The sequence below is a fragment of the Echinops telfairi genome, unplaced genomic scaffold (assembly GCF_000313985.2).
Source record: "Echinops telfairi isolate 266 unplaced genomic scaffold, ASM31398v2 ScPeMD7_7424;HRSCAF=8462, whole genome shotgun sequence".
Classification (NCBI taxonomy): domain Eukaryota; kingdom Metazoa; phylum Chordata; class Mammalia; order Afrosoricida; family Tenrecidae; genus Echinops; species Echinops telfairi.
Genome location: NW_022111324.1, coordinates 41,231,414 through 41,258,023, shown reverse-complemented (window position 1 = coordinate 41,258,023; position 26,610 = coordinate 41,231,414). Strand labels below are relative to the sequence as shown.

The 26,610-nt window shown below is 39.2% G+C and overlaps 1 protein-coding gene and 1 pseudogene across 1 annotated transcript in view; one reads left to right on the top strand and one right to left on the bottom strand.

The window, feature by feature from the left end:
* Nucleotides 1–13,845, top strand: part of ZBTB41 (zinc finger and BTB domain containing 41) — a 50,361-nt gene extending 36,516 nt beyond the window's left edge. The window contains exon 11 of the mRNA XM_004700067.2: nt 9,080–13,845. Coding sequence (XP_004700124.1) covers nt 9,080–9,735 — 656 coding nt within the window. The 3' untranslated portion in view covers nt 9,736–13,845. The remainder of the gene's footprint in view (nt 1–9,079) is intronic.
* An 11,120-nt stretch (nt 13,846–24,965) lies between these two features.
* Nucleotides 24,966–26,046, bottom strand: LOC101653426 (annotated as a pseudogene).
* Nucleotides 26,047–26,610: the final 564 nt, after the last annotated feature.

Below are 26,610 nucleotides of genomic sequence, written 5' to 3'. Positions count from 1 at the left end.
TGTTAACTGCTGGTATTATTCAGAGGAGAAATTAAATAAGGGCTGGCTTAATAACTGCATTAACAGTTAGGAAAACACTGATTTTTTTGTAATTTGTGACGAACCCCAAACCCATTCCACTGAATCATTTCCGACTCATGGCCACTCTATATATGGTTTCTGGCATTGTAAATCTTTGTAAGAGCAGACAGCCTCAACTTTCTTTCTAAGAGCAGCTGGTGGGTTTGAACAGCCAACTTTGTGGTTAGTAGTCCAATGGTAATATGGAATTTCCATCTCTGGATACATCACAATTAGTTGGAACTAGAGACAAGTCTGTTTCCTCATTGAGAAATGGGGAAATTAGCTCTGTTACAGAATAAGGCCAAGGCTAAGGTTATTTTGAAATAAGGGGGAGAAATTATCTAAAGCAGGTGGCACCAATTGTTTTTTTCTAAAAGGGAAATAGTAAATATTTTGGCTTTACAGCGCAATCTCTAATACAACCATCAAGTCTGCTGTTGTATTGGGAAAGCAGTCATAGACAGAGTGTAACCAAAAAAACATGGCTGTGTTTCAGTCGATTTTTATTTTTATTTCTCAAATTAGGCAGATCGATTTGGACTATGTTGTTCTCGGGTGCCATTGAGTCGGTTCCAACTCGTAGGCAGACCCTACGTACAACATGTTTGAACTCATTGTTGCAGCTACTGTGCAGTTCACCTTGTTGAAGACTTTCTTCATTTTTACTACCCTGCTACTTTACCAAGCCGTCCTTCTCCAGGGACAGGTCTCTCCTGGCACTATATCCAAAGTATGTGAGATGAAACCTTGTCATCCTTACCTGGAAAGAACATTCTGGCCGTACCTCATCCAAGACAGATTTGTTACTCTTTTGGCAGTCCATGGTACTTTCAATATTCTTCTCCAACACTATAATTCAAACGCGTTGGCTCTTGTTTGGTCTTCCTTATTTAGTGTCCAGCTTTCACATGTATATGAGGCGATGGAAAATACCATGGCTTGAGTCAGGCACACATTAGTACTGAAAGCAACCTCCTTCCTTTGCAACACTTTAAAAAGGTTTTGTGCAGCAGATTTACCCAATGAAATGTTGTGGTATTGCCAGCCCTCCACCGCTAATCACGGGTTCAGTATGCACAATTGTACGGTTGAGATGTATATATATTATATTAAAGTCATTGAGAGCATGAGATAGGAGAGTCAAATAATGAAGTCAGACACATTACATGATAGCATTGCTCACCTCAGCCCCGCTTGACGCTCCATGTGGAGAGAGGGGGAAAGGAAGGAGGGCAAGGGAACAAGGGAGCAAGGAGAGAAGAGTGAGGGGGAGAGAGGAGAGAGACCAGTGAGAGCGACCCCAATGGTAACCCAGGCTTATATACCTTTGGGGGACCTGCAAGCCCACTAATTACAGTTAAAGACGTACTTCACAGGAAGGGGTTGCACTATAGTTTATACAGCAATGAGAGAGGGTGGTCTAGGGACATACACACAATAGGAAGAGGAGGGATTGGGGGTATACATGTGACAAGATGGGCAGATCTTAGATTTAGGATGGCAGCTTAACTTTGACCTGTTCTCTGGATCTCCAGAGGAACCATTATCAGTAAAGAGTAAACCTCACCTACCTGAACCAAATAGATGACTGCAACCCTGTCCATTGTCTTTAACAGCAGGGAGCGGGGGACCCTCTGCAGTCTGGCAACTGATCGCCCTCAGGGGGGGAATGCCTGCAAGCACCTGACCTCCCCCCACACAATGCGATTTGGGCTATAATTTTCCAAGTCCTATATAAAGTGATCATCAGTCTTCCTAGATAGTAATTTATAAAGTGACCGTTCCAAGAACTGGTCATCATATCTTCAAATTCATTCCTGATATTTGTAGGCCAAAAACTCATTCAGCATCTTATCCCAACTTTTCTTAACAATACCCATTGGAAAAGAGGATATCCACCCAATCTGCGTCCCTAGTCATGTGTTGGCTTGTTGGGAGTTACAAAGACTTTGGCTGGAAGAACTATATGAAGTTAAACACTACACTACATCTATGCTACACCAGTTGTCTTAGTGAAACATTATGTATTTACTTAAATTGACATAAAACTGAACAAAAGATACCACATACCTGCCATTGAGCAGGCGCTAACTCAGAACAGCCCTATAAGATAGAGAAGAGCCAGCCCATTGGGTTTCTGAGACTTTTGAATCTATGGGCACAGACCATGCCATTATGCACTCAGTGGGAAGCCCACTGTGCCACAAGGGATCCTTAAATTGGTATCAAGCTGACAACAAATTTAGGACTTGATTTTAGTACTGGCTGAATTTTTTATTCACGGTGATTTTGAAAATTTTAACTTCTTTTACTGAAGAATAACGAGACAAATGCAGACATTTTAATGAACAGCCCAGTGAATTTTTATAAATAAATACATTCATGTTACTACTACTTAGTTGGAACTTGAAAAGGGTACCAAGATTCCAAAAGCACTCCCTTCGGTCCTTTCTATTCAGTAGCCTTTCAAAATTAACCACAGTTTTTACTTGTATCATTAAAAAATAGTTTTTCCGGTTTCATCTTCATATAAATGGAATCATATCATTTTGTCTTTTATGTCTGCCTTCTTTTATTCAATATTATGTCCAGGGACTCATTTTTTTTGTTGCAAGAAGTAATCATTTGTTTTTATTTTCATAAGAATATATGCCACCATTTATTTATCCATTCTACTGCAATAGACAGACAGGGGTTTATAGCGAGTTTGGTCTATTTTGGATAAAGCTTCCCAAAACATCCTAGTTTTTTGTATATATGAATCCATTAATTTCTCCTGCACATATACCTGGCCAGGCATTGCTGGTTCATGGCTTATACACATATTAGTAGACACTAGTAAATCGTTTTCCAAAGTAATTTTACCAGTTTATATTTCCATTTGGGAAGTGGGAGAATTCCATTTGCTCCCTGTTTTCACTAGCTCTTGGCCTTGCCTTTTGGTTTGGGTTTGTTTTGTTTTTAGTTTAAGCCATTCTGGTGGTTATATATGCCTATTTTAAAGTGGCATTAATTTGTATCTGTGATAAGATTAGTTTTGAGCACCTTTCTATATGTGTCTAAGCCATATGGATATTCACTTTTATAAATTATTTGATTAATTATTTTGTTGATATTCTTAGATCAGAGTATCTGAAAATGCCATAGATGGGGGCTGTATCTTGGCTTGAAAACCTTCCCTGGCTTCCCTATTGCCAGGAGGCAGAGGTCAGACAGGCCTCCAACCTCCTGTACGCTACAGCTATGCTAGTTTCTGTAATTCATTGCAATGGCCACACAGAACTTACAGATAAAACTCACATATATAGCAGGGTTTTTTTTTAGGGGAATTAATAGGTTACTGTAAGTCAGGATCAGTAAATAGTAGGGATACAGCTACTGATCCACAGCAACACCTCAGCCAACAGATAAGTTTCTTTCTGGTCCTCAGCCTATCAGCAATGTGTCCCTTGACCTCTGCCTCCATGGACCAGGAAGCCTGCCTATTTCTCTGCCTCACAGTTCCATAGTCTCAGCATTGCTCTGCTGTTCTATCTCTTAGTTTCCTTGCCTACGTCTCTAGTGTTGGCCTGACTTCTTTGCTTTGTCCCATATTCTCTATCCCACAGGCTCTGGTGCCTCTCGTCTAGGCCTGCATCACTCCAGACTGCTCTCAAACGTGCTCTTCTCCCGATGGTCCTGGGGTTTCTTTGTGTCTGAGACAGCTCTTATATGAGGGAAGTGTGATTTTTGTCTTTTAGCAGACTATACCCCCGAGGAAATAAAAAGATGTTATTTGATCCACATCCTTTACTATCTCAGGACTCAATCCCCCCCCCTTAATCCTGTCCATTAACATATCAGAGAACGCCTTCAAAAGTGGGAGGGATTATTACCACAAGCATAGGGTCCAGAATTATTACATGCAAAATTATGGCTACAAGGTCCATATTAATGGACTACATCTCAGGTTGTCTTTTGTAATTGATTTACATAGTCTAGATATGACAAATACATTTTCCTATTCTGTGTTTTCCCTTTTCATTATGTTGTTGTTGGATGCCCTCAAGTCTGTTCCAGCGCAGAGTGACCCTATGTACAAAAGAATGCAACATGGCCAGGCCCGGAGCCTGGCACTTTGCAGCCACTGCGCCAGTTCATCTCCCTTAGGGGCTTCCTCTTTTTCAGTGACACTCTCATTACCAAGCATGATGCCCTTTCCCAGGGACTGATCTCAACTGGTAGCATGTCCGAAGTACAGGAGATGAAATCTTGCCACCTTTGCTTCTAAGGAGCATTCTCGCTGTACTTTTTCCAAGACGTATTTGTTTGTTCTATAGGCATTACATAATAATTTCAATAGTTTTTGAAAGCATCATAATTCAAATGCATCCATCCTTCAGTCTTCCTTATTCATTGTCCAACCTTCACATGCATATGTGGGGATTGAAAATATCATGGTTTGGGTTGGCTGCACTTTAGTCCTCAAAGTGACATCCTTACTCTGCAGCACTGGACAAAGGTCTTGTGCAGAAATTTGCTGAATGTAATACATCATTTGATCTCTTGACTGCTGCTTCCATGAGCATTGATATGAATCTAAGCAAGATTAAATCCTTGACAATGTCAATCTTTTCTCCATTTCTCATGATGTTATCTGTTGGTCCACTTGTGAGGATTATAGTTTACATTGAGTTGTAATTCATAGTGAAGTTTGTGGTCCTTGATCTTCATCATTAATGCTTCAGGTCAAGCAAGATTATGTTGTCTGCATATTGAAGGTTATTAATAAACCTTCTTCTAATCCTGATGCTTCCAATCTTCCTCATACAGTCCATCCTCTTGGATTATTTACTCAGCATATAGATTGAATAAGTGTGTTGAAATGATATAACTCGGGCACACCCCTTTCCTGATTTTAAAGTGCATAGTATTTCCTTGTTTTGTTCTGTTTCATGTATAGATTCTAAAATGCCCTTTCCTCTCATTACTATCCAGAGTTTGTTATGATGCACATAGTAAAATGCCTTTGCATAGTCAAACACAGTAAATATTTTTCTGTTATTCTATCCTGTCAGTCAAGGTTCATCTGATGTTAGCAGAAATGTCCTTCATGCTACATTCTCTTCTGTATCCAGATTAAATTCTGGCAGCTCCCTGCCAGTGTACTGTGGCAAACACTTATGAATTATCTTTAGCAACAGTTTACTTGCATGTGATATTAATGATATTGTCTATAATTTTTATATTCTGCAAGGTAACCTTTCTTTGGAATGGATATATCCCAAATTTGGATGTATCTCAGTTGGTTGGCCAAGTAGTTGTCTTCTAAAAACCCTGGGATAGACAAGTGAGTACTTTCAGTGCTTCATGAGCTTCTTGAACCATTTTACTAATGCCTTCAGTGCAACGTCGGCTTCTTCCTTCAGTACACGTGGTTCTTGATCATGTGTTCTCTCTAGAATTGGTTGTATGTCATGACGACCAATTCTCTTTGATAGAGACTCTATTCCTTCCATCTGCTTTTGATGATTACTACATCATTCAATATTTGTCCCATAGAATTTGTCAATGCTCTAACTTGAGGCTTGAGGAATGCTATGTGTGTGCTTCCTTCTTGGCTTCCTGACCCCAGGTCCTTACATATTTCATGATTTTAATTTACTTCTTCAGCTTTTCCCTCAGTCACATTTTCAGTCCCTTCCACCCTGAAGGTCTCCTCTTCCAGTACAGACAATTTTCTGTTCCACTCTTTCTTTCACTTCATAATTCTTCCATTTGTTTAGCTACTCTCTGTTTGTGAGCATGTTTTACAGTGTCTGCTAACATCCACGTTGATTTTTTCTTTCTTTTTGGTCTTTTCAATGACCTTTTGCCTTCTTTGTGCGTTATTTTCTTCATGTAATCCACAGCTTGTCAAGTCTTCTGTGATTAGTGTTCAGTGACTTGAATGTTTTCTTGAAGTGTTCCTGAAATCTGGGTGGGATAAACTCGCTGTAGTACATTGGCTCTTGAGAATTTGTTTTAATTTTCTTCAGTTTCACTTGAACTTACATATGAGCAATTGATGGTCTGTTCCACACTGGACCACTGACCGCAGTTTGGCTGCTGATGTTGAGATTCTCCACATGGTCTCTTCCCACAGATGTAGTCACTGTGATTCCTGTGTGTTCCATCTGGGAAGGTCCATGTGTACAGTCTCCATTGATGTTGTGGAAAAAAGGTATTTGCAATGAAGAAGTTGTCGGTCTTGCAAACTTCTATCGTGTAATCTCCAACTTTGTTTCTACCACTGAGGCAACATTTTCCCAAACTCTTTCTTCCTCATTGTTTCAAATTTTCACATTAAAATCACCAATAATTATTGATGCATCTTGAGTGCATGTTTAACCAATTTCAGACTGAAGAGTTAATAGAATTCTTTAATTTCTTTATAAGCTAAGCTTTAGTGGTTGGTTATAATTTTGACTAGTCCTTGTATTAACTAGATTGCTTTTCTTTGTATGCATATAGACATTGTCCGGTCACAAACATCATTGGACTTCATCAAAAGAGATCTTGAACTGTACCTTTTGCTGATGAATGCAATGCAAGTCTTAAGTCATGCCATTCCCACTGTAGTAAACTATATGATTGTAAGATCCAAAATGGCCAATATCAATCAATTTCAGCTCCTGTTGCCTTTGATATGGATGTTTATATGCCCCATTTAATATTTGGCTGCTTCCAATTTTCCTACATTAATATTTCAGATAACCCAATTTCTAGTTATTGTATGCTTTCAGCTGTGTCTTCTCATTTGAAGTTGCAGCTCATCAGTGACCGAAGCTTCTGAAGGCTTTGCTCCATCCAGGTCCTTACGGCCGACTCTCCTGTGAGCAGGCAGCTTTTCCTCAGTCGCATTTTCAGTGCCTTCCAACCTGCGTCTCCTCTTCCAGTACAGACAGGCAAAGTTCTGCTGCCGCTCATGAGGCTTGCAGTTCTGAGGTTAATCCCTCAGAATGGGGCAGTTTATTCCTTCTTCTTAGTCTGTTCGTAGACTCGGGGATCCACTAAAATCTGTTCACCTTGAGTGACCTTGTTAGGATTTGAAACCAACATCAGAGCAACCAGGGTAAAACAAACTGACAGACAAGTGGTGACTCTCTTTAGGAATATCTATTATTGAACAAATGTTCTTAATTTTAAGGACATCCATGTTGTAGCTTTTTTCCCCTTTATAATTAGGTTCTTTTTGTAGCCTTTTTACAGTCTATGTTAAATTAGTTCTTTATCACTTTCTAGCCCTTAGAATACTCTTATTTCTCTTTTATCTTTTATTCATATTTTCATTATACATATATTTTAAACCTTAGAAAGACACTATTTTTGTTTTAAGTAACCATTATTTACTTAAATGTATCGGGTGTCTTCCCTTCCCTGATCATTCTTTGCTGCATTACCACTCTTCCATCTGGAATTGGTTCTAATCTATGTGAAGACCACTCGTTGGTATTTCTCTTAGTGCACATCTGCTTTCACCAAAAGTTCTTACATAATGTTTGACTGACAATGCTCAATCCCTGGCCAATGCACCTCATGCATAGCTACCACCCACCTGTCAATGGGGTTTGCATACTGCTGTGATGCAAAAGTTTCAGCAGAACTTTCGGAATAGGATAGACTACACAAAAAGGCTTGGTGATCTACTTCCAAAAATCAGCTAAAGAAAACCTTACGGGATCACAGTGGTTTCATCTGCAATCAATCATGGGAATGACACAGAGTCAGGCAGCACTTTGTGCATGAGATCTCTCTGAGTCAGAGGCCAATTCAGTGGCAGCTGACAAACAACTCAGTGCAGATGAAAGCGCCAAAGATCTTAAGAATGGTCTGGACAACATTTCTCACGTGCCAAGACAGTGCAAAGCACTATAACTTCATGTGTTCAGTTGATCCACTCATTATAAGATGGGTATATGGGGGACGGGGTGGTAAGGTTTCAAGAACTCATGGAAAATATTCATTCTCTCTCAGTTCTACTTTTCCATGGATGTTTTGAATCCCTGTTCTATTATTCATCCATATTACAGGTGAGATTAGATTCAGAGGTTGGATATCTAGTCTAAGTTTCTGTTAGTAAGTGGCAATAAAATTCAAACCCAGTTAGCTTTTCTCTTATCAGTTAGCTATACTGTTACCAATTTTTGATAGCATACAGTATTATTACTCTCCCTATGTACTTGCAAGTAGAACAAACTACTTAAAAGTATTGTCTTATTCCTTGTATTCAAACAAACAGTCATCTAAGTGAGGACTCAACTAAGCCCATGTGGAGGACGGACTTTAGCTTGTATGCTCCAAAGATGGCAGTAACAAAATTCAAATATGACTAAGGAAAAAGTATCAGAGCTCAAATTGTAAACACTCAATTTATAAAAGGCTGGGGAGCACAGTGGGAGCCCCAAGCCCATATGAAGAGTATCTAGTCAGATTAAGGCTCTGGTAGACCCCCTTCTATCCACAGGCACAGGATTTCAACAGCATTACTATCAGACAGAGATCATTGTAAACTTGATTATGCTGGATTGAACTTGATACATAGTCAGTTCACCTCCCTCTTGACCCAACCTGAATTTGTTCTAAGTTCAAGTATTTCTTCCTTGTTCCATGACAAAAATTTCTCCCCTGGCTGTTTAAATACTGATGGTGGTCTTTTCTCTCTTACTCATTCTTTGCATTTTTATCTTTATATTATCGTAATTATTATTTGATCCTTGCCATTTAACTTTGCTTTTGTTTTTTAATGTTTCTGTTGGGTTTCCAGTTTATGAAGCACAGGAGGAGTAGATGCCATTGATACCATTGCATTGCATTCGGGATTTGGGGGGCGGGTGAGAGAGGGAGGGTAAGGGGATTTGGGAACAAACATTGTATCCGGGAGGGAGGGGGGAGCACTAGAATGGATTGTGATTAGGTATATACAACTTATTTTAAAAAGAAAAAAAAATTGTCTTATTGAGTGCATTTTACACTGAATTTCATTTTTATTCTACAGGTGAAAAACCATACAAGTGTCAAATATGCAATCAATCTTTTAGAATTAAGAAAACTCTAACAAAACACCTGGTTATTCATTCTGATGCTCGACCTTTCAACTGTCAGCACTGCAACGCAACATTTAAGAGAAAAGACAAGCTGAAATACCACATTGACCACGTTCATGGCATCAAATCTCCTGATGACTCTCTCAGCACCTCTGAAGAAAAGCTGGTATCCTTGCCAGTGGAGTACTCATCTGAGGATAAACTTTTTCAAGAAGAAACAAAACAATATATGGACCAGGCCAAAGTTTATCCATCAGAACCCAAGAGTGTGTTACAGAACGTGTCTGCTGAAGTATGCGTTCCGGTGACACTGGTTCCCGTTCAGATGCCTGACACGCAGAGTGATGTAGTGCGGCACACCACCACACTGCCACCGTCTTCTCACGAGCTCCTAACGGCGCAGCCACAGCCCACGGAGTACCAGCGAGCAGCTGACTTAGCCTTCCTGGAAAAATACACCCTGACTCCTCCACCTGCGAATCTAGTTCATCCAGTCCGACCTGAACAAATGCTAGATCCTAGAGAGCAGTCTTACCTTGGAACATTACTGGGGCTTGATAACACTACTGCAGTACAAAACATTTCTAATAATGAGCACCATTCATGAATCGCAGGCGTTTGGGATGGTTACGTGCTAATGGTCGCCAAGAGCTGATGACATTCAAATTAATAGAGTTATGATGTTTTTTGTTTTTCGTTTTATTTAGCTTCTCAAGTCCTTAGTACAGTTTCAAATCAAGAAAACTATGTATACCTGTTTACTGAACAGGTGCATATTTGGATACATTTTGAGGCCTAATATTCAAAGTGACCATCTTGGGGATTTTAAAGGATTAATGCGAAGTTTTAATGGTTTCTCAAAAACCTTTTAAGAATTATTAGCTTTTGACACTATAAGTGTTTCTAAAATTTTGGTTTGGTTTTTTTATCATCAGCAGAAATTTTTTTCTTCTAAAATCTCATTCCTCTTTGCTCTCTTACCTGCGCCTCAAACAAGTTGAAGGACCATGTAGCTTTTAAGACGGAAAGTAAGAGTATATGTTGCTAATTGCAACTGCACCTTAAGATTCATTATTATTTCATTCAGATTATTTTAATTGCAACTAGGAGTCTGAATTTATAAGGATGTCTTGGCTATTTTTCTTTTTTTCCCCATTCATTATTTTAGATAATCATTAACCCTTGAGCTTTTGACAAGCCTAAAGCCAAAAAAGCTTTCTAATATCAGATTAGACAATTAATTACATCTAGGCTTGAAATAATTACCTAGATTATTGAGTTATCCTCATACATCAATTATTATAAGAAATCTAAATATAAGACTAAGCATTCAATTATATACATTGAAAATGTGTTCAAATATGAAGGTTGTAACTAGATTTTTTTAAGGTAAGTTCAGTAAACTTTGCAGTATCTTTCAGAAGCATTAACAAGATAAGCCCCAGCTTGTACCTTCATTCACAACAGGAGAGAGATCATCACTCCTTAGTGAAATGTACTGAGCAAGCCATCTTTGTTTCGTTGACCTTTGCTGATTGAAACTATGGGAAACAGAGCCTAGACATTGCATGCTTAGTTATGTGGTCTGAAAATGTGCCAAAATTTGTATCTGAACTGAAATGAATAGTGCTTATTTAAATGGAACACAACTTGTATGAAATTTACACCTAATACTGGTTTTGCTTTGCCTCTGACATAAGCATTATAGCTACATTTACCCTTGATTTTATTTTTCTATGAAATAGATTTTGAGGACTTGTTGAAAGGAAATAGTATTCACAGCAAAATCTCCCTGATTAAAATTAACTGAGGGAAGTCAGTCAAAATTATAAAATACTTTTAAAATGTGCACTTTCAATAGTTTTAAATCAATTTAAACTTAAATAGGATATTTCCTAGTGGTTGCTTGGAAGGATTAAAATAGCCCAAGGTGGTTAATTATTAGCATATATCATCTGTATGTAAACTACTGGAAAATAACAATTTAAAAGTTTTCCCTTTTGGTCATGTTTACACTCATAATTGCTTTAAGCACTTTCTTTGTGTAAACTGTAAAGTTTGGTCCAGCCCTTGTAAAAAAAAGATCACAAATAAAATAATGACCTTTTAATTTAATAAAATTTAACTACTTAATAGGAAAAAATATGTTTGCTAAAGCACTTAACAAGTGGAAGTACTTTCTGGCAACATCAGCATACTAGAGAATTTAAAAATATATATTTGAATGGAAGCATTTGACCAAAGGAGCTCATAAAAATAATAAAACCAACCTGAGTTTTGCCTCACTTGTAAGGGTTTGGTTGTAATTATTGTAGGGTCAGTAGACATAGTTAATGTATGAATTCTTTTTAAGCATTATTTACTTTTGTATAGAAACATTGTATCTGGTATACTTTCATAACTGAGCTTGAATACATGAGGTACTATTAGTCCGCTAGACTTTCAAATTGACTAAAAATATATTTCTTTGTGATTTTTATCATAAAGACTGATACAATTTTAAATACAAAGCTTAATACAGTGGGGGAAAAGCCCGCCATAACTTTAATTGTACCCTGCCTTACATATATAAGCCAATGTAGAAAAACCTGGATTTCTAAAATGGTAAATGGCGTTTATATATGTCTGTGTGTATGGCATATGTTTGGTAGCGGGGAAAGGAGCATCGCAGCATCGCTGTCTTACATGGGAAATGCCTTTTGCAGGTATTTACTGTAGGATTCATTTATGTGCGCCTGCTCTACGTATATGGTTTGGCTTGTAGAAACTGGTTTACATAGAACTTTTCTGGAATACATCTCTTATTGTAAAGTGAAATATTGTATTTAGGTATTATTGTGAATAATACTTTTATCGTAATTAACTGTTTATAAAACGCTCTCACATATGTTGTCTCATTTGAACCTTATGACCAGATCTAAAAGAAGAAGATCGTGCTGCATTCCTGTTTTAGACGCGAGGAAAGGGGCTCCGTGACACTCACATGAGGAATCAGTGGCAGAGCCACTCACAGGAGAAGAAAACTAACCTTAATGAGTGCTTACTAGGTGCCAAGCACTACTTCTCATTTAACCATAAACAGATAGTGTCATTTTTATGAAGATCCTCAGCAAACACAAAAACCAATCTGCTGTCTCTAGTTCCCAAAAGTATAAGAAAACTTTAATTGTGAAAACCTCATGGATTTGGGCAAACTGAATGTATATCATGATGTTAGCATACAAAAAAAATATGAAATGAGGACTACTCTCTTCAGATGATATAATGTTTGATTTGAAGCATTTTGGGACAAATGTTCCAGTAACTCTAAAATCAATTACAATTTTGATTATTGCAACTAAGTTTAGCCTCATTCAGAATATTTTTATTTTATAACTATAATTTATTGTTTTAAATTATTTTTAGTTGATAGCACTTAGCAGTTAGCACTTAATCTATAAATTGAATTATTTATCAAGTCCAGAGAAATTTCTTAACATAATTGTTTTTTACTTACATGTACCAAAGATTTTTGTAGGTATTAAATAGCTTAAGAAGTTAAATTGTATGTTGTGTCAATAAATGCTGTCCAAAGAAGCACCGTGGAAGTCCTAGGATTATGGATTCTTTTTAAAAATTGTTAGTTTGGGTACTACAGACTACATGTTTGTATTTATGTTTATAAAAATAAGAGCAGGAGAAAATACTCTGGGAATAGATAGTCATACTGACAAAGCAATTACAAGTAAGAATGCTCAGTGTTTCTCAGTTTAATTAATTGAATGTTGTCTTTTAAGTGGATGCTATCAAATATTAAGTAATAAGCTTATTTTTTACACTACACTCTTAAAATAATTTTTGCCTTAGATTTTTTTAAAGTCATGTTGAGGTTATTTTTATATAAAACAAACAATCAGCAACAAAACACCTATTTTTTCACAACCTAAGTTACCATTGTTCCTCATCCCAGCAAGATGTAACCAATAACTGTACAAATAGTGATATTTGTATACTTTTAACTAACAGACATTTATTGCTGGGGAGAGGAGTAGCAAAACAAATAGGGTTTTCAACTGGTGCTGTATTAAGTGACTTCCTTTTCAGTGATGGTAGGTCATGAAGTAGGTACACTAACTTTCTGTCCATTTAAAATGTGTCAAAACATCATTTTTGGGTGATTTTAGACTGTTAGTTAAGGGCTAATAAATATTCATGGATTTTAAATGTAATTGCAGTCAAAAAGCACAAAGTGATGCATTTATAAGCTTGAATGTTCTCACCGCACCATCTCTCTACTGTGTCCTTCATTGGTGAGAAGTAGATGTGGGGTGTCAGCTCTCTTACAGCATCCTTTTATACCCATTCTTTTCTGGATTGAAAGCTTTGTGCCTTTTCAATGTGTTGTATGTAGTTACTTAGAGTTGATTCTGCTGATTAGATTGAACTGGTTAATAAATGGTATTTCTGTTGTTTTTGTTGTTGTTATTGGTCTTCTGTTATAATATGTTGCCTGCTGGTTAGGCAACAATTTTTTTTTGTGCTTACATTTATTTAGGGAAACTGACACTAAGTGTGAACATTTGCATTTTTCTATAATTTATAAATCATAATTTTTTTATCTCTAGTGTGATTTTTATAGTTGCTTTGAACCACTCCTGGGCATGTCTCTAGATGCTAATGGAAGAATCTGACAAATAAAGGAAAATAAGAGTAATGTGTCTCTCTCTCTATCCCCTCATCCCCTTTTTTGCCTCTTTTCTTTTCTGGTTCCACTAGAAACCAGGTGCCATGACCACACAACTCTGCACTAAACCACTGCTTATTTCAGTTTGCCTAAAACTGAACCAAGGGGTTATGGTTTGAGAGAAGTTTCTCATTAGGAGCAGCAACATTCCAAGTAGCATATAATTTGAGTTGATTAACTCGGGAGAAATTAGGACTCTTAAGCGAAGCTGTATTTAGATTATTCTGATTGTGTGCCAAATTAAAAATGATTAAAATTGTATCCTTTAAATGTAAATTTAGAATTTCTAAAACTTTATTATTATGTGAAGTGTTACTTGCTGTTAAAGTGAATGATGGATAATGTGGGAATAACTTTATAACCAATTTCTAGGAACTATAAATTTCAAATCTATTGTTCTTTTCTCTCTCAGTAGGCTTGTCCCTTATTTCCTCTGAAATTAATTTTACTTAAAGAATGCTAGCGTGCTTTCTGCTTTTCCTTTCTGGGAAATAAGAGAGTAGGAGAAAGGGGGTTTGTTAGAGGGTTTGGTTTTCTTTACTCTTCATGTTTGAATTTATTTGTAATAGTCTGAAGGCTATGGCTAATGAAAATCCCAAACAATTTAAATTTAGGCGCTGTAACGATATGTAGCTTACCCATTTATATAAAGGAATTAAATATATTTAGAGCATAGAAGTTATACAAGATGGGCATAGCATTCCAACCCTCAAATTCTTCAGTAACAGAGTAATTTCAATGCTTGCATTACTGTTGGAGATTCTAGAGCTTTTCTTGAATAAAACACGTGTACGCATCTCCTGTTAGTGTGCTTCTTTGTTTGATATTCCTGCTTGTTTTAAAATGGAACAATGCATTATGGTATATTTACCAAATTCTTGTTATTTCCAGCAGTCAGACACTTTTTAGCCCTACAGGTAAAACTATCACAGTGGATGAGTGTGGGTGCCAAAACAATGACTATGAAGGTGGGCATTTTGCATATAGCTGCTCCACATTGTATATTAAATGTTCTGATTAAAGGGATTTATGGTGTACATTAATGTTTATAAACGTAGCTTTTGGTCTCGTCATGGTTTTGGTTTTTAATTACTAAGGACATTTTTTAAAGAATTGCAAATAGAAAATCTAAACTATCAAATTTCATCATTTTGTCAACTGTATAAAGTATGTTGTGAATTTTATAGCTATTTAAGTTGTCTCATGTTTCTTAAGTATAACTGTCTTTATAGAAAAAACTCACTTCTCTGTAAAGAGTAGGAAGTGTATTGTATATTGAACCTAGTTCTTTGTGTTATTTTGATATTTAAAATAAATGTAAAGTTCTTTTGTCCTAATAAAGCATACTTAGGTTTTATTGAATTGCATTTTCATAGTGTGGGAATGCAGTACCGTTGACCCTTGAACGATGGAGGTTTGAACAGCATAGGCCCACTGCTCCTTTTTTGTTTTGTTTGTTTTCTTATGGCTGTGGCTGTGAGTTCAAATATTGGGGTCCTCCACTTAAATGCCATGGGATGCTGATCATCTCCACCGAGGGCAAACATCTACATGTAAGTGGTCCAGTGCAGTTCAAACTCACATTCCATATGGTTCAACGGTCAACTGTCAGTTATATATGAATTTTCAACTGTGTAGGAACTCGGTCAGCCCTTCAACGCTGTTAAAGGGTCAGCTGATTTCTGCAGACCGCCTTAAATATTGAATGCAAAGACCATGAGCAGGGAAAGCCAAGCTTTATTTATATCTTAATTGTTTCTTACCACATAGGCATTATTCCAAAATATTTTATAGATTAGATGTTTGAAGCTATTGAATGGTTTTTATTGGCAAATATAAATGCAAGTCTTAGTGGTGACTACTATTCCTTGAAGTGGTCATATTATTCTGTTTTTTAGAAGGGAAAAATGTAGCAAAAGGCCATGAGTCAGTTATTAGGTTCAATAAATAGTGCCCTCTTCCCTCTCCTCACTTCCAGACTCATGCCAAGGGAGAGATGGTTACTGGTTGAAGACATAATTTCCGTGTTATAGGTTAGCCTCCCAGCCTGCAAGATGCTGTCTCCTTTCTGGAATACACCTAAGTCGTCAACAAACCAGTCTTTTCTACCAAGGCAGCTGCTTTTAAGTATTGGAAGACCAGCAAATCCTTATGAGCATGAATTTGTTTCTATAAAATTTTCTGTTTGGAGCTAAATGTGTGTAGGATGTTTTGTTACCTATTATCTAACAAATGACCCCCAAATTTAGTACCTTAAAATAGTAAGCATTTATTAGCTCATAGTTTCTGACAATTTGGGAACAGTAGTTTAGGTGCCTTTGCTCAGGATGTCTCATGAGGTTACATTTTAGGTGCTAGGGCTGTAAACTGGCGGAATAGGGGCAGCTTTGCTTCCAGCCTCAGATGGCAGTGAGCCTCACTTTCTCAATCATAACTTCTCTAGTGGGCTGTTTGAGGTATGGCAGCAGGAATCCCCCAAAAAGTGATCAAAGAAGAAGAGAAAATATCCAAAATGGAAGTTGCAGTCTGGAACTTAACCTTGGATGTAGTATTTAATCATTTTTGCCATATTCAGTCATAAATTCAGCCGCCACTGAAGAGAAACAAATTAAGCTTCCTCTTTTGGAGACAGGAGTAACTAAGTAATTTGTGAACATATTTTTAAACCATCACAGACTCATTGGTTAAAAAAAGCAAATATTTGTCAAGTCAATTCTGAATCACAGTAACCCTATTGGGCAGAAATAGAATTGTCCCATGGGGTTTCTGAGACTGAATCGGTGGCATCAGACATCCTCATCTTTCTCCCCTGGAGTGGAAGAGGGGCTTAGACAGCCAACTCAGTGCTTAGCAGTCTGACACTTACCCCACTTGGTTAGAAAGCGTTCTGTAAATCCACGAATAACAGAGGAGGCACATTTTGCCCTTAGAAAATGCCTCTCCAGGAGCCAAAGCCCTGCCTTCTCTGTGATAAGACTTAATGGGGTCAACCTGGCACCGGTAGCTGGGTGGTCCCACTGGAGAATGGAGTCATAGTGAGAGTGGAGCGCTGGCCTCAGTTGTTGCAGGTTGCACACTTGGCAGTAGCAAATTAGAATCGCCTTACTATGGGGAGACGGGTTGAGACCATTCTCCTCCCCATTCCTGTTGCCATGGCCACTTTGTAGATGGATTCATCGGGTCATCAGTGGGCTGGCTGAGGAGAGAAGCTGACATCCAGGAGGTATATTGTTCAGTTTACCTAATTATTGAGCCCTTTCTTGGATGATCTCACACGGGCACTTAACATGGCGACATATTCCTAACGATCCATACCTAGGCTGAGAGAACTGCTTCCATACTCTCCTGCTTGTCCCTAACTTTCCATTTTGCATTTTTCTAAAGTTTAGACCAGATGCCCAACCTGTTAGTCACTGCCCATGAATCAACATAGAGCTGTCCTGCAGGCCATGTCTTCTCCTGCTCAAGTGAATAACGGATATACGTACTATCCCAAATCCTGTTCACGCAGAGGACTCCTCTTCACCTGCATCTTTTAAATCTGTTGTAAGTCGAAACTGCCCTGTGTAGCACTATTGATGTCTGGACCACCATATATACCCATGTGCTAAGTAGGCTGTTTTCTTCCTTTTTGAAGTTGTCATTAGGAACATCTAGGTTTCAGGTGTAGATGGATGAAGAGGCAGCGTGGCAGGAGAAGATTCTAGTCGCTGGTTGGCACAGCTCTCCAGTGTATTCTTGGCCTGCTAGTTCTGGTCTTCTGTGTGTGGCTTTGTTTAACAGTGGAATGCTGCCTGCCACAACCAAGTGTATGTTTCTTTGCATTGGAGCGGGAGTCCACAAAGTTTGGGGTAAAGGTTCAGCTAATAATTGTTTCAGGCTTTGTGGGCCGTGCAATTTCTGTCACCGCTGTTCGATTCAAGGGCATTTGTAGTTGCAGCCCATGACAATATGATAATGAAAGGACATGGCTGTGTTCCAAGAAAACTTTATGAACAAAAAGCAACTTGCCAGATTTGTCCTGCAGGTTCTGGTCCCTGGATTAGATACTATTTGATGCAGGGCAAGTTGGGCCCCACAGTCCGTTATCCCAGTCTGTACCCTAATTCAGTTACAAAACCAGGAGCTGCTTTTCAAATGGAAGAGACTAGTTCCCACAAGAAAACCAAACAACAACAGCAACAAAACACGCTCACTGCCACTGAGTGGATTCTGACCCCAGGGTCGAACTGCTCTTGGGAGGAGGCAGGGGTGTTCCAAGACTATAACTCTTTAGGAGGGTAGAAAGCCTCCATTTCTCTGGGGAGTGGCTGGTGGTTTTGAACTGCTGACCATCTGGAGTTCTGGGCTGTGATGCCTCCAGAGGCTCTGTTCAGTTTCAGAGTGTCCTGTAGTATAAATAGCTGGGAAGCTGACATTGTAGCAAGGAGAAAACTGAAAATTATGAGTTTGAGAGTTATTAGGTAAATGGTGTGGAGAGACATGCTCTAGTAAGGTATATGGTGCCTCCAAAATCTAAAGAGGCCTTACAACTAAGTGGTACAAAAGTCTTTAAAAAGGTGACTCTTTAGAGCAGCGGTTCTCAACCTTTGGGTCACAACCCCTTTGGGAGTCGAACAACCCTTTCACATAGGTTGCCTAAGACCATCAGAAAACACATATTTCTGATCATCTTAGGAACCAAGACACGGCTCTTCTATTCATCTCCATGCGGGTCTGCCCACATATAGATAAGCCCAGATGAGTACCCGGCGTGAAGACTGTTACCCATGCTTCAAGACAAAATTTCATTTATTTGTCATTAGAGATAAATATTTCACAATATATAATTACATATTGATTTTGTGATTAATCACTATGCTTTAATCATGTTCAATTTGTAAAAATGAAAATACATCCTACGTATCAGATATTTACATTATGATTCATAACTAGCAAAATTAGTTACAAAGTAGCAACGAAAATAATTTTATGGTTGGGGGTCACCACAACATGAGGAAATGTATTAAAGGGTCACTGCATTAGGAAGGTTGAGAACCACTGCTTTAGAGGATATATCCTGATGTTTCTCATACCATTGGACCCCTACAAATTTATCAGTGTCATGAAAACATGAATTTGGGTAACAATTTATTTCCCATCTTCTCTACATTTGTTTTACTACCAGCATCTCAGGTTCTTGTGACTATTGGGGGAGACACTTACCCATGGGTCCTGAACAACTCTGACCTTCTTTGTAGGTTTGCCAAGAATACAGGGCATTGACCATTGCCACCTATTCCATCTCTCCAGACTGTGTTTGCAGGGAGAAACATTTAAGGATATTTCCCAACAATGTGCTATAAAAAGATACTTGCCTAATCCAGCGTGATCCTCTCCTGTAATGCAATTCACTATGTGTGCAGGCATTCACCATAGGCTCTTTGTACTATCCTCATGGTACTTAGGTACAGGGAGAGGCAGGGAAAATGAACACCCTATTTGGCTACTGTGTTTGCATGAGTAAGAAGGAAGGCCCTTTTTGTCTCTAATTCAAGAATCTTTTATCTTCTGCTAGCATTCATGGATGTGAAAAGCTAATTAGCTTTTAAGTGGGATAAAAATAGACCCTCACATTTCTTGACAGCTCTTTCTTGCTCACCAGGTCGCACTAGCAAATGTCATCAATATAATGGGCTAATGAAGTATTCTGAGAAAGCAAGGTTTTGAGGCCAATATTATCACTTAGACAAGAGACATGACTAGCCTTGAGGCTTGATAGTGATGCGATACAAACTGCTTCAGTCCTTCCTTACTAGATGAAGAAATGTAAATAAGCGGTGCCAGATGATAGCAAACTAGGTGGCAAGGATATGGTGCTTTTCTGTATAAAAGACAATACATTTAAAACTATGGCAGCAGTTGGCAGCATTGCCTAACTGCTATAATCTGTTGCCATTTTCTAGGACCCATCTGGCTTTTCTGCTGGCCATACAAAGGACATGAATGGGTACATGGTTGTAACCACTCTCTCTGCCTCTCTCAAACCTGCAAAGTAATCTCTGAAACTACCTTAGAGTTATAGCACTGCTTTTGAGTTTACTATCATGGAGGAATATAGAGAACTGGTGGGGTACTAGTTATGCATTGGGCTGCTAACTGCAAAGTCATCAGTTCAAAACCACCAGTCACTCCACAGGAGAATGACAGGGCTTTCTACACCTGTAAAGAGCAGTCTTTGAAACCCAAGGGGCTGTTCCTTTTTTAAAAAAATCATTTTATTGGGGGCTCTTACAGCTCTTATCACAATCCATACATCCATCCATTGTGTCAGGCACATTTGTGCATATTTTCCACCATCATTTTCAAAACATTTTCTTTCTGCTTGAGCCCTTGGTATCAGCTCATTTTTTCCCTTTCCTCCCCCACCCTCCCTCCTTCATGAACCCCTGATAACTTATGAATTATTATTATTTTCTCATGTCTTACACCAACCGCTGTCTCCCTTCCCCCATTATTCTGTTGTTCGGCCTCCTGCGGGGGAAGTTATATATCGATCATTGTGATCAGTTCCCCCTTCTCCTCTTGCCTTCCCCTTATCCTCCTGGTAGGGATTTATCTGTCCTGGATTCTGTGTTGCAGGCTCTTATCTGTACCAGTATACATGCTTTGGTCTAGCTGGATTTGTAAGTTAGAATTGGGGTCTTGATAGTGGGGGAGAGGAAGCATTAAAGAACTAGAGGAAAGTTGTATGTTTCTTCGGTGCTATACTTCACCCTGACTGGCTCATCTCTTCCATGTGACCCTTCTGTGAAGAGATGCCCAATGGTCTACAGATGGGCTTTGAGTCTCCACTCCGCCCTCCCCCTCATTCACATCAATATGATTTTTTGCTCTGGGTCTTTGATGTCTGATAACTGATCCCATCAAACACCTCACGATCACACAGGCTGGCATGCTTCATCCATGTGGGTTTTGTTGCTTCTCAGCTAGATGGCCACTTGTTTATCTTCAAGCCTTTAAGACCCCAGACGCTATATCTTTTGATAGCTGGGCAACTCAGCTTTCTTTACCACATTTTCTTAGGCATCCATTTTGTCTTCAGCAATCATGTCAGGAAGGCGAGCATCACAGAATGCTGGGTTATTAGCACAAAGTGTTCTTGCATTGAGGGAGTCCTTGAGTAGAGGTCCAATGTCCATCTGCTACCTTGTGGTAGTTACATAATCTGCTGTCAATTTGAGACTTCTGAGTGAAGGGGTGGAGTTTAGCTTGTCAATCAGGTCACAGCTTGATGACCTCATTTGGAGGCTCTAAGGAGATAAATAGTTCTCTGGAGGCGAGACACTGGCATCCTCCCTGCAAGACATTTGGAGACACACTGATGGAGCCAGAGCCTTAGAGCTGGAGGAGCCATGAGGAGACCCACACTATCTCTAAGATTCTTGTGCTACCACTGGATCCACAAGACTTTCCACCCACTGGCCTGTGATCTTCCTGCACTCAGCATTATTTCATGTGTTGTGTGAGTCTAAAGAGGAACTTACAGACTTGGATTGGACATATGGACTAATATTGGACTTATGGACTTGATCTGGACTGGGCTGGGATAGCTTCTCAATATTCAATTGGTCTTGTATATAAAGCTCTTTCTTATACACATGAGTGCCTATGAATTTATTTCTCTAGTCTACCCAGACTGACACATACCTTAATATAGTTCAACCTGTTTTACAGAGTTGCTATGAGTTGGAATCAACCTGATAGGAGTGAATTATGGTTTGTTTGTTTTTATTATCATGGAGATATTTGGATTGGTTGGGGAGAGATAGGGATTGGTGAGGAAAGACAGTTACAGGGACTTCTACTGGACTTTTTCTATCATAATTGTCTTTACTCTTTGTAACTGTAAGCCAATGTGAAAATTCTGCCAGTAATAAAGTATGTCTATTCTCATTTTGTATTGAAACTCTAGATGAAAGCCATTCTACTGGATGCGATTAGAGATGGATTAAGGACTAGATGCCATCTTCCACAAGCTTCCTCTCTGATGCCATGGTGTTTCTGCCGCGAAGCAGAAAAACAGGATCTAATAGCCCTTGAAAGTCTGGGTTTCCCCTTTCCTCCAATTACATGATTGCTGCAGTTCTGGGGAAAAGTTTAGGTTAAGATCTACAGCAGGTGCAGATTTTTCATGACTAATAATTATTATAAAAACCCAAACCAAATCCACGGTCACTGAGTTGATTCTGACTCATAGCGACTATATGATTTCCAAGGCTGTAAATCTCTACAGGATCAGATAACTTCATCTTCCTCTCAAGGAGGCTGGTGGGTTTGAACCACTGGCTCTGAGGTTAGTCCCACACTTACTCATCAAGGTCGTCTTCAAGCATTTGTCTGTGGACTAGTAAAGTGAGGACTACAGGTTGTATTCATGTTGCAGGATGTTTTCTCTTTGGGGTAAGATCATTCCTTAGTTAAGGGTCTTGGGATCTGTGGACTCCATTTAGTTTTCTGCTTTGCAGTTGTATAATTTTTCTAGTTTTATGGGTCAAACTGAACCTAAGTGTGTCGCCCATCTTATATCTATGGATCCTAGTCATTCCCACAGAAATTTGCCTCTAATTACTATCTAGTCCTTGAATGTTGTGGTTCTGCCACCTTGTCTATTAAATTCCACTGCCCTTTATCATGTGTGGGTCCTATCATTGACACTGAGATAAGATGACCCATTCTCATTAGTTTTCCTTACTTACTGCTGTGAGTCAGAATTGACTTGATGCCACTGGATCACCATCTCTGGTCTGTAGAAAGCTGTTATCACAGGCCTCTGCAGTGATTTCCAAGTCACCATCATCAATGCATTAATGAGTGTGTGTGGAGGTGGGGGGTTGGAGGTGGTTGAGTAGATTGCACATATATCTCTCAAGGCCTTTGGATATTTCACAAAATAAAGGTAGGTTCCAGCTTTAACCCAATTGATTATAAACCAGTGTTGAATCCAGCCTTCAATTAGTGAAGCAGGTTGACTATTAGAGTCATTTCCAGCTACTTGTGGCAACATATTAAATGGTTAAAGAACAGGCATAGAAAGGTGAGGAATGAAAGGTGAGGGGAAAATTTTTAAAAATACAAGTAGAGTTCATTCTTGTTTTTTCAAATCAGGATAGCCAGGCTTTATGAAGAAAAAATATGAAAAGTGATATTGGAAAACAAAGCTCACTGCCTGTTAAAAGATAAAGCTCATGTCTAAAGGGTTTTGTTTTTGTTTGACTTGATGAAGGCTTGCATTTATAATACTAATTTGATGAATAACATTGACAGTCTGAAATGTTGTTAAGTGTTGTCAAGTTGGTCCCTGTGTGAACAGAATGAAAACACCACCAGGTCCTGTGCCATCCTCACAAATGTTTTCTTTTGGATCCTATTGCTGCAGCCACTGTGCCAGTCTATCTTGTCCTGGGTTTTCACTGCCACTCTACTTTACCGAGCATGGTATCCTTTTCCAAGAACTTGTTTCTTCTGATAAAATGTCCAAAGTACATGAGAAGAAATCTTACCATCCTAGCTTCTAAGGGGCATTCTGACTGTACTTCTTCCAAGTTCTATGGGCAGTCCACGGTATTTTCAATATTCTTCACCAGCACCAAAATTCAAATGTATCAGTTCTTCTTCTGTGGTCTTCCTTTTTCAATGTCCAAATTTCACATGTTTATGAGGTAATTGAAAATACCATGGCTTGGATCAGGTGAACTTTAGGCCTAAAAGTAACATCCTTGCTTTTCAACACTTCAAAGAAGTCTTATGCATCAGATTTACCCAATGTGATGTGTAGTTTGACTCTTAACTTCTGCTTCCATGAGCATTCATTGTAGATCCAAGCAAAACAAAATCCTGGCAACTCCGATCTGTTCTCCATTTATCGTGATGTTCCTTATTAGTTCAGTGGGGATTTTGGTTTTCTTTACATTGAATTATAATCCACACTGAAGAATGCAAACCTGGCTCTTCACCAGCAAGTGTTTCAAGCCCTCCTCATTTTCAGCAAACAAGACTGTGTCATCAGCATATTACAGGTTAATTTTTTAATTAAATAAGCCTTCCTCTAATCCTTATGCCATATTCCAGCTTCTCTGATTATTTTTTATCATACATATACTGAATAAGTATGATGAGAAGATATAACCCCGATGTACACCGTTTCTGATTATAAACTTGTGTAGTGGTTACACATTGTGCTGCTAATCAGTCAGTGTTTGAAGAGTACTTGTAACTGAGTAGAAAGACAAGGTTTTCTACTCCAGTAAAGAGTTATAGTCTCAGAAACCCACAGGGGCAATTTTCTGTGCCATAGGTTCACTAGAGTCAGAATCAACTCCACGGCAGTGAGTTTTGTTCACACAACTGGCTCTTGATCCATGTAAAGGTTGCACACGAGCACAATGAACTGTTCTGGAATTCCCATTCTTCTCAAGTCTATTCATAGTTCTTTTATGATCCACACAGTCAAATGTCTTTGCAAATCCAATAAAACACAAGTAAATATCTTTCTGGTATTCACATAATATGAAATGATAAATGTAAATTAATCAAATTTGAAAATTATTTTTTATCAACAAAAATCCTAATATAAGTTATAATCAAATTTGAAAATGATTATAATTTACATCCTAATATAAGTTATAATCAAATTTGAAAATGATTATAATTTACATTAGGATTTTTGTTGATAAAAAAATCTTTTTTTTCTTGGTTTCAAAAGTAGCACTTTCATTGTGCATCAATCCTGAGAACTGGATTAAATAAAACAATTTTACTTATTTAAAAATGATTGAAAGTAACAGGGTTTAACCTTAGGTCAAACTAGGATGTCATTCAATATAATTTCATATAAAATTTTCCTAATTTTTTCCCCCACTCAAGGGCTTTTCTTTTTACATATGGGTGCACCCAAGCATATATACATACTTTGCCACAGCAATTGCCTGGGTACATTTCCTGTGCACATGCCCTTAGACAAGTGACTTAACCTCTCTTGCCCTCAGTTTCCTTCTCTGTAAAATACAAATAATAGTTCACATTTCATAAAGTTGAGGCCAAGATTTAAAGTGCTTAAAACAATCTCTGGCATATAGTGATAGTGCTATGTAAGCTTTATTATACTTAGGAAATAGTCCTTGTTGCTAGGTTACCCTGGCAATTCCAGGGGATTTTCTTTTTTTTTGATAAATACTTTTTTTTACCTCCAAGAAAAATCTTTTTAACAAACCAGAGCAAACCCTAGATTCCATAAACTGTACAAAAGAGATGGAATGAAAGTTTCCTGGGAGAGGAAGAGTTGTCCACAAGAGAGCCAGCCAGGCGAGCCTCACAGAAGCATGTCCCTTTTTTAATACGCTAAGTTCTGCTGAGCCCAGCAGGGGCTGGCCTTGGCCTCAGCCAAGCGGGGATGCTCCCAGGCGGTGGCAGCTTCTGGCAGCAGGTTCAGTACAGCAGGAAATGCCTCTCGGCAGAGTCCAGCAGTTCTATTAGCGGAGGCTACTGCTGCTGCTGCCCTGGGAACTGCCCATACCTGAGTGGTCTGGACTGTGTCAATTCTTCTTTTCTGTTCAGGATGCTCCTTTTTTCTTTTTCCTCTTTTTGTGATCTGAATCAGATGGGGTTCCTGGGGGGACAGGATCCTGGATTCGGTTCTGTTTGTGCTTGTGCTTATTCTTCTTCTTGGGAGGTTGAATATGCATCAGAAGACACTGCTCTGGCAACGGGCCAGAATGGAGACGAAAGCCAGCCAGCATGGTCCCTGTGATAGGATTAAAAGTGCCACCACGATTAGGGGGCTTTTCAATGAGGGAGCGGAGGCTGCTGTTATCGTGGGAACCAGGCAGATCAATCATTCCTGGCAGAAGTTACTGAGCTTCTTCTTCACCTTCTTTCCACAGAATTTATTATAGGTGTGTTCCAGGTTGTAGTGTGTGTGATCAAACTGGTGCTACCTGTTAGCTCTGTGTTTCCGGGAAGTTCCTGCATCAGGTAGAAGGGGCCACAACCCACTCCTGACTTGTCGGCGCCAGGAGGAGCTGTAGCCGCGGAGGCGGGCGGGACCGTGCCGGGTCCTCCATCCGGAGGAGGCCGCTTTCCCGGGCCGAAGCCGAGTGTGGCGGGAGGCGGTGGTGGGTCCGCCGGAGCTCCAAAGAGGCCGGTGAAATTCTCCATCGCTCCCTCAGCCACGGCCGAACCTGGTCTCTGGAGTTGAGGGCTTTCATTGGTCAATCCTCTCACGGGGACACGCCCTCCAGCTCCAGAAGCCACCTATCATTGGATGTCACAGTCCCCGCCCACCTTCTTCCGGCAACTATTTCCGTCGCTTTAGAAGACCGCTCAGAAAGTACTATGCAGCGCTAAAATTCTTTTCGGGTATCCTCGCTCGTCACAGTCTATGTATACCTAAATAAGAAAACTTAATGAAAAGAGTAGCAGCTCGATCGACCAGTTAGGGATTAAATCCCTGTAGCTCCCATCGCGTCCAATGGGGATCTGTTTCCCTCCAGGGGCTTTTCTTAGCTGTAATCTTTCTTCTGTGCAACTGCTGGGTGGGTTCGAGTTAAAATTGCAGACAGATGGCAAACAGCTTGTACCACCCAAGAGTCCTAAAACTCAGATCTCCAAAGTTATTGCCATCGAGTGGATTCTGACTCACGGCGACCTAACAGGACTGGGTAGAATTGCCCCTGTGGGTTTCGAAGACCGTACCTTTTTAAAGGAGCAGAAAGCCTCATC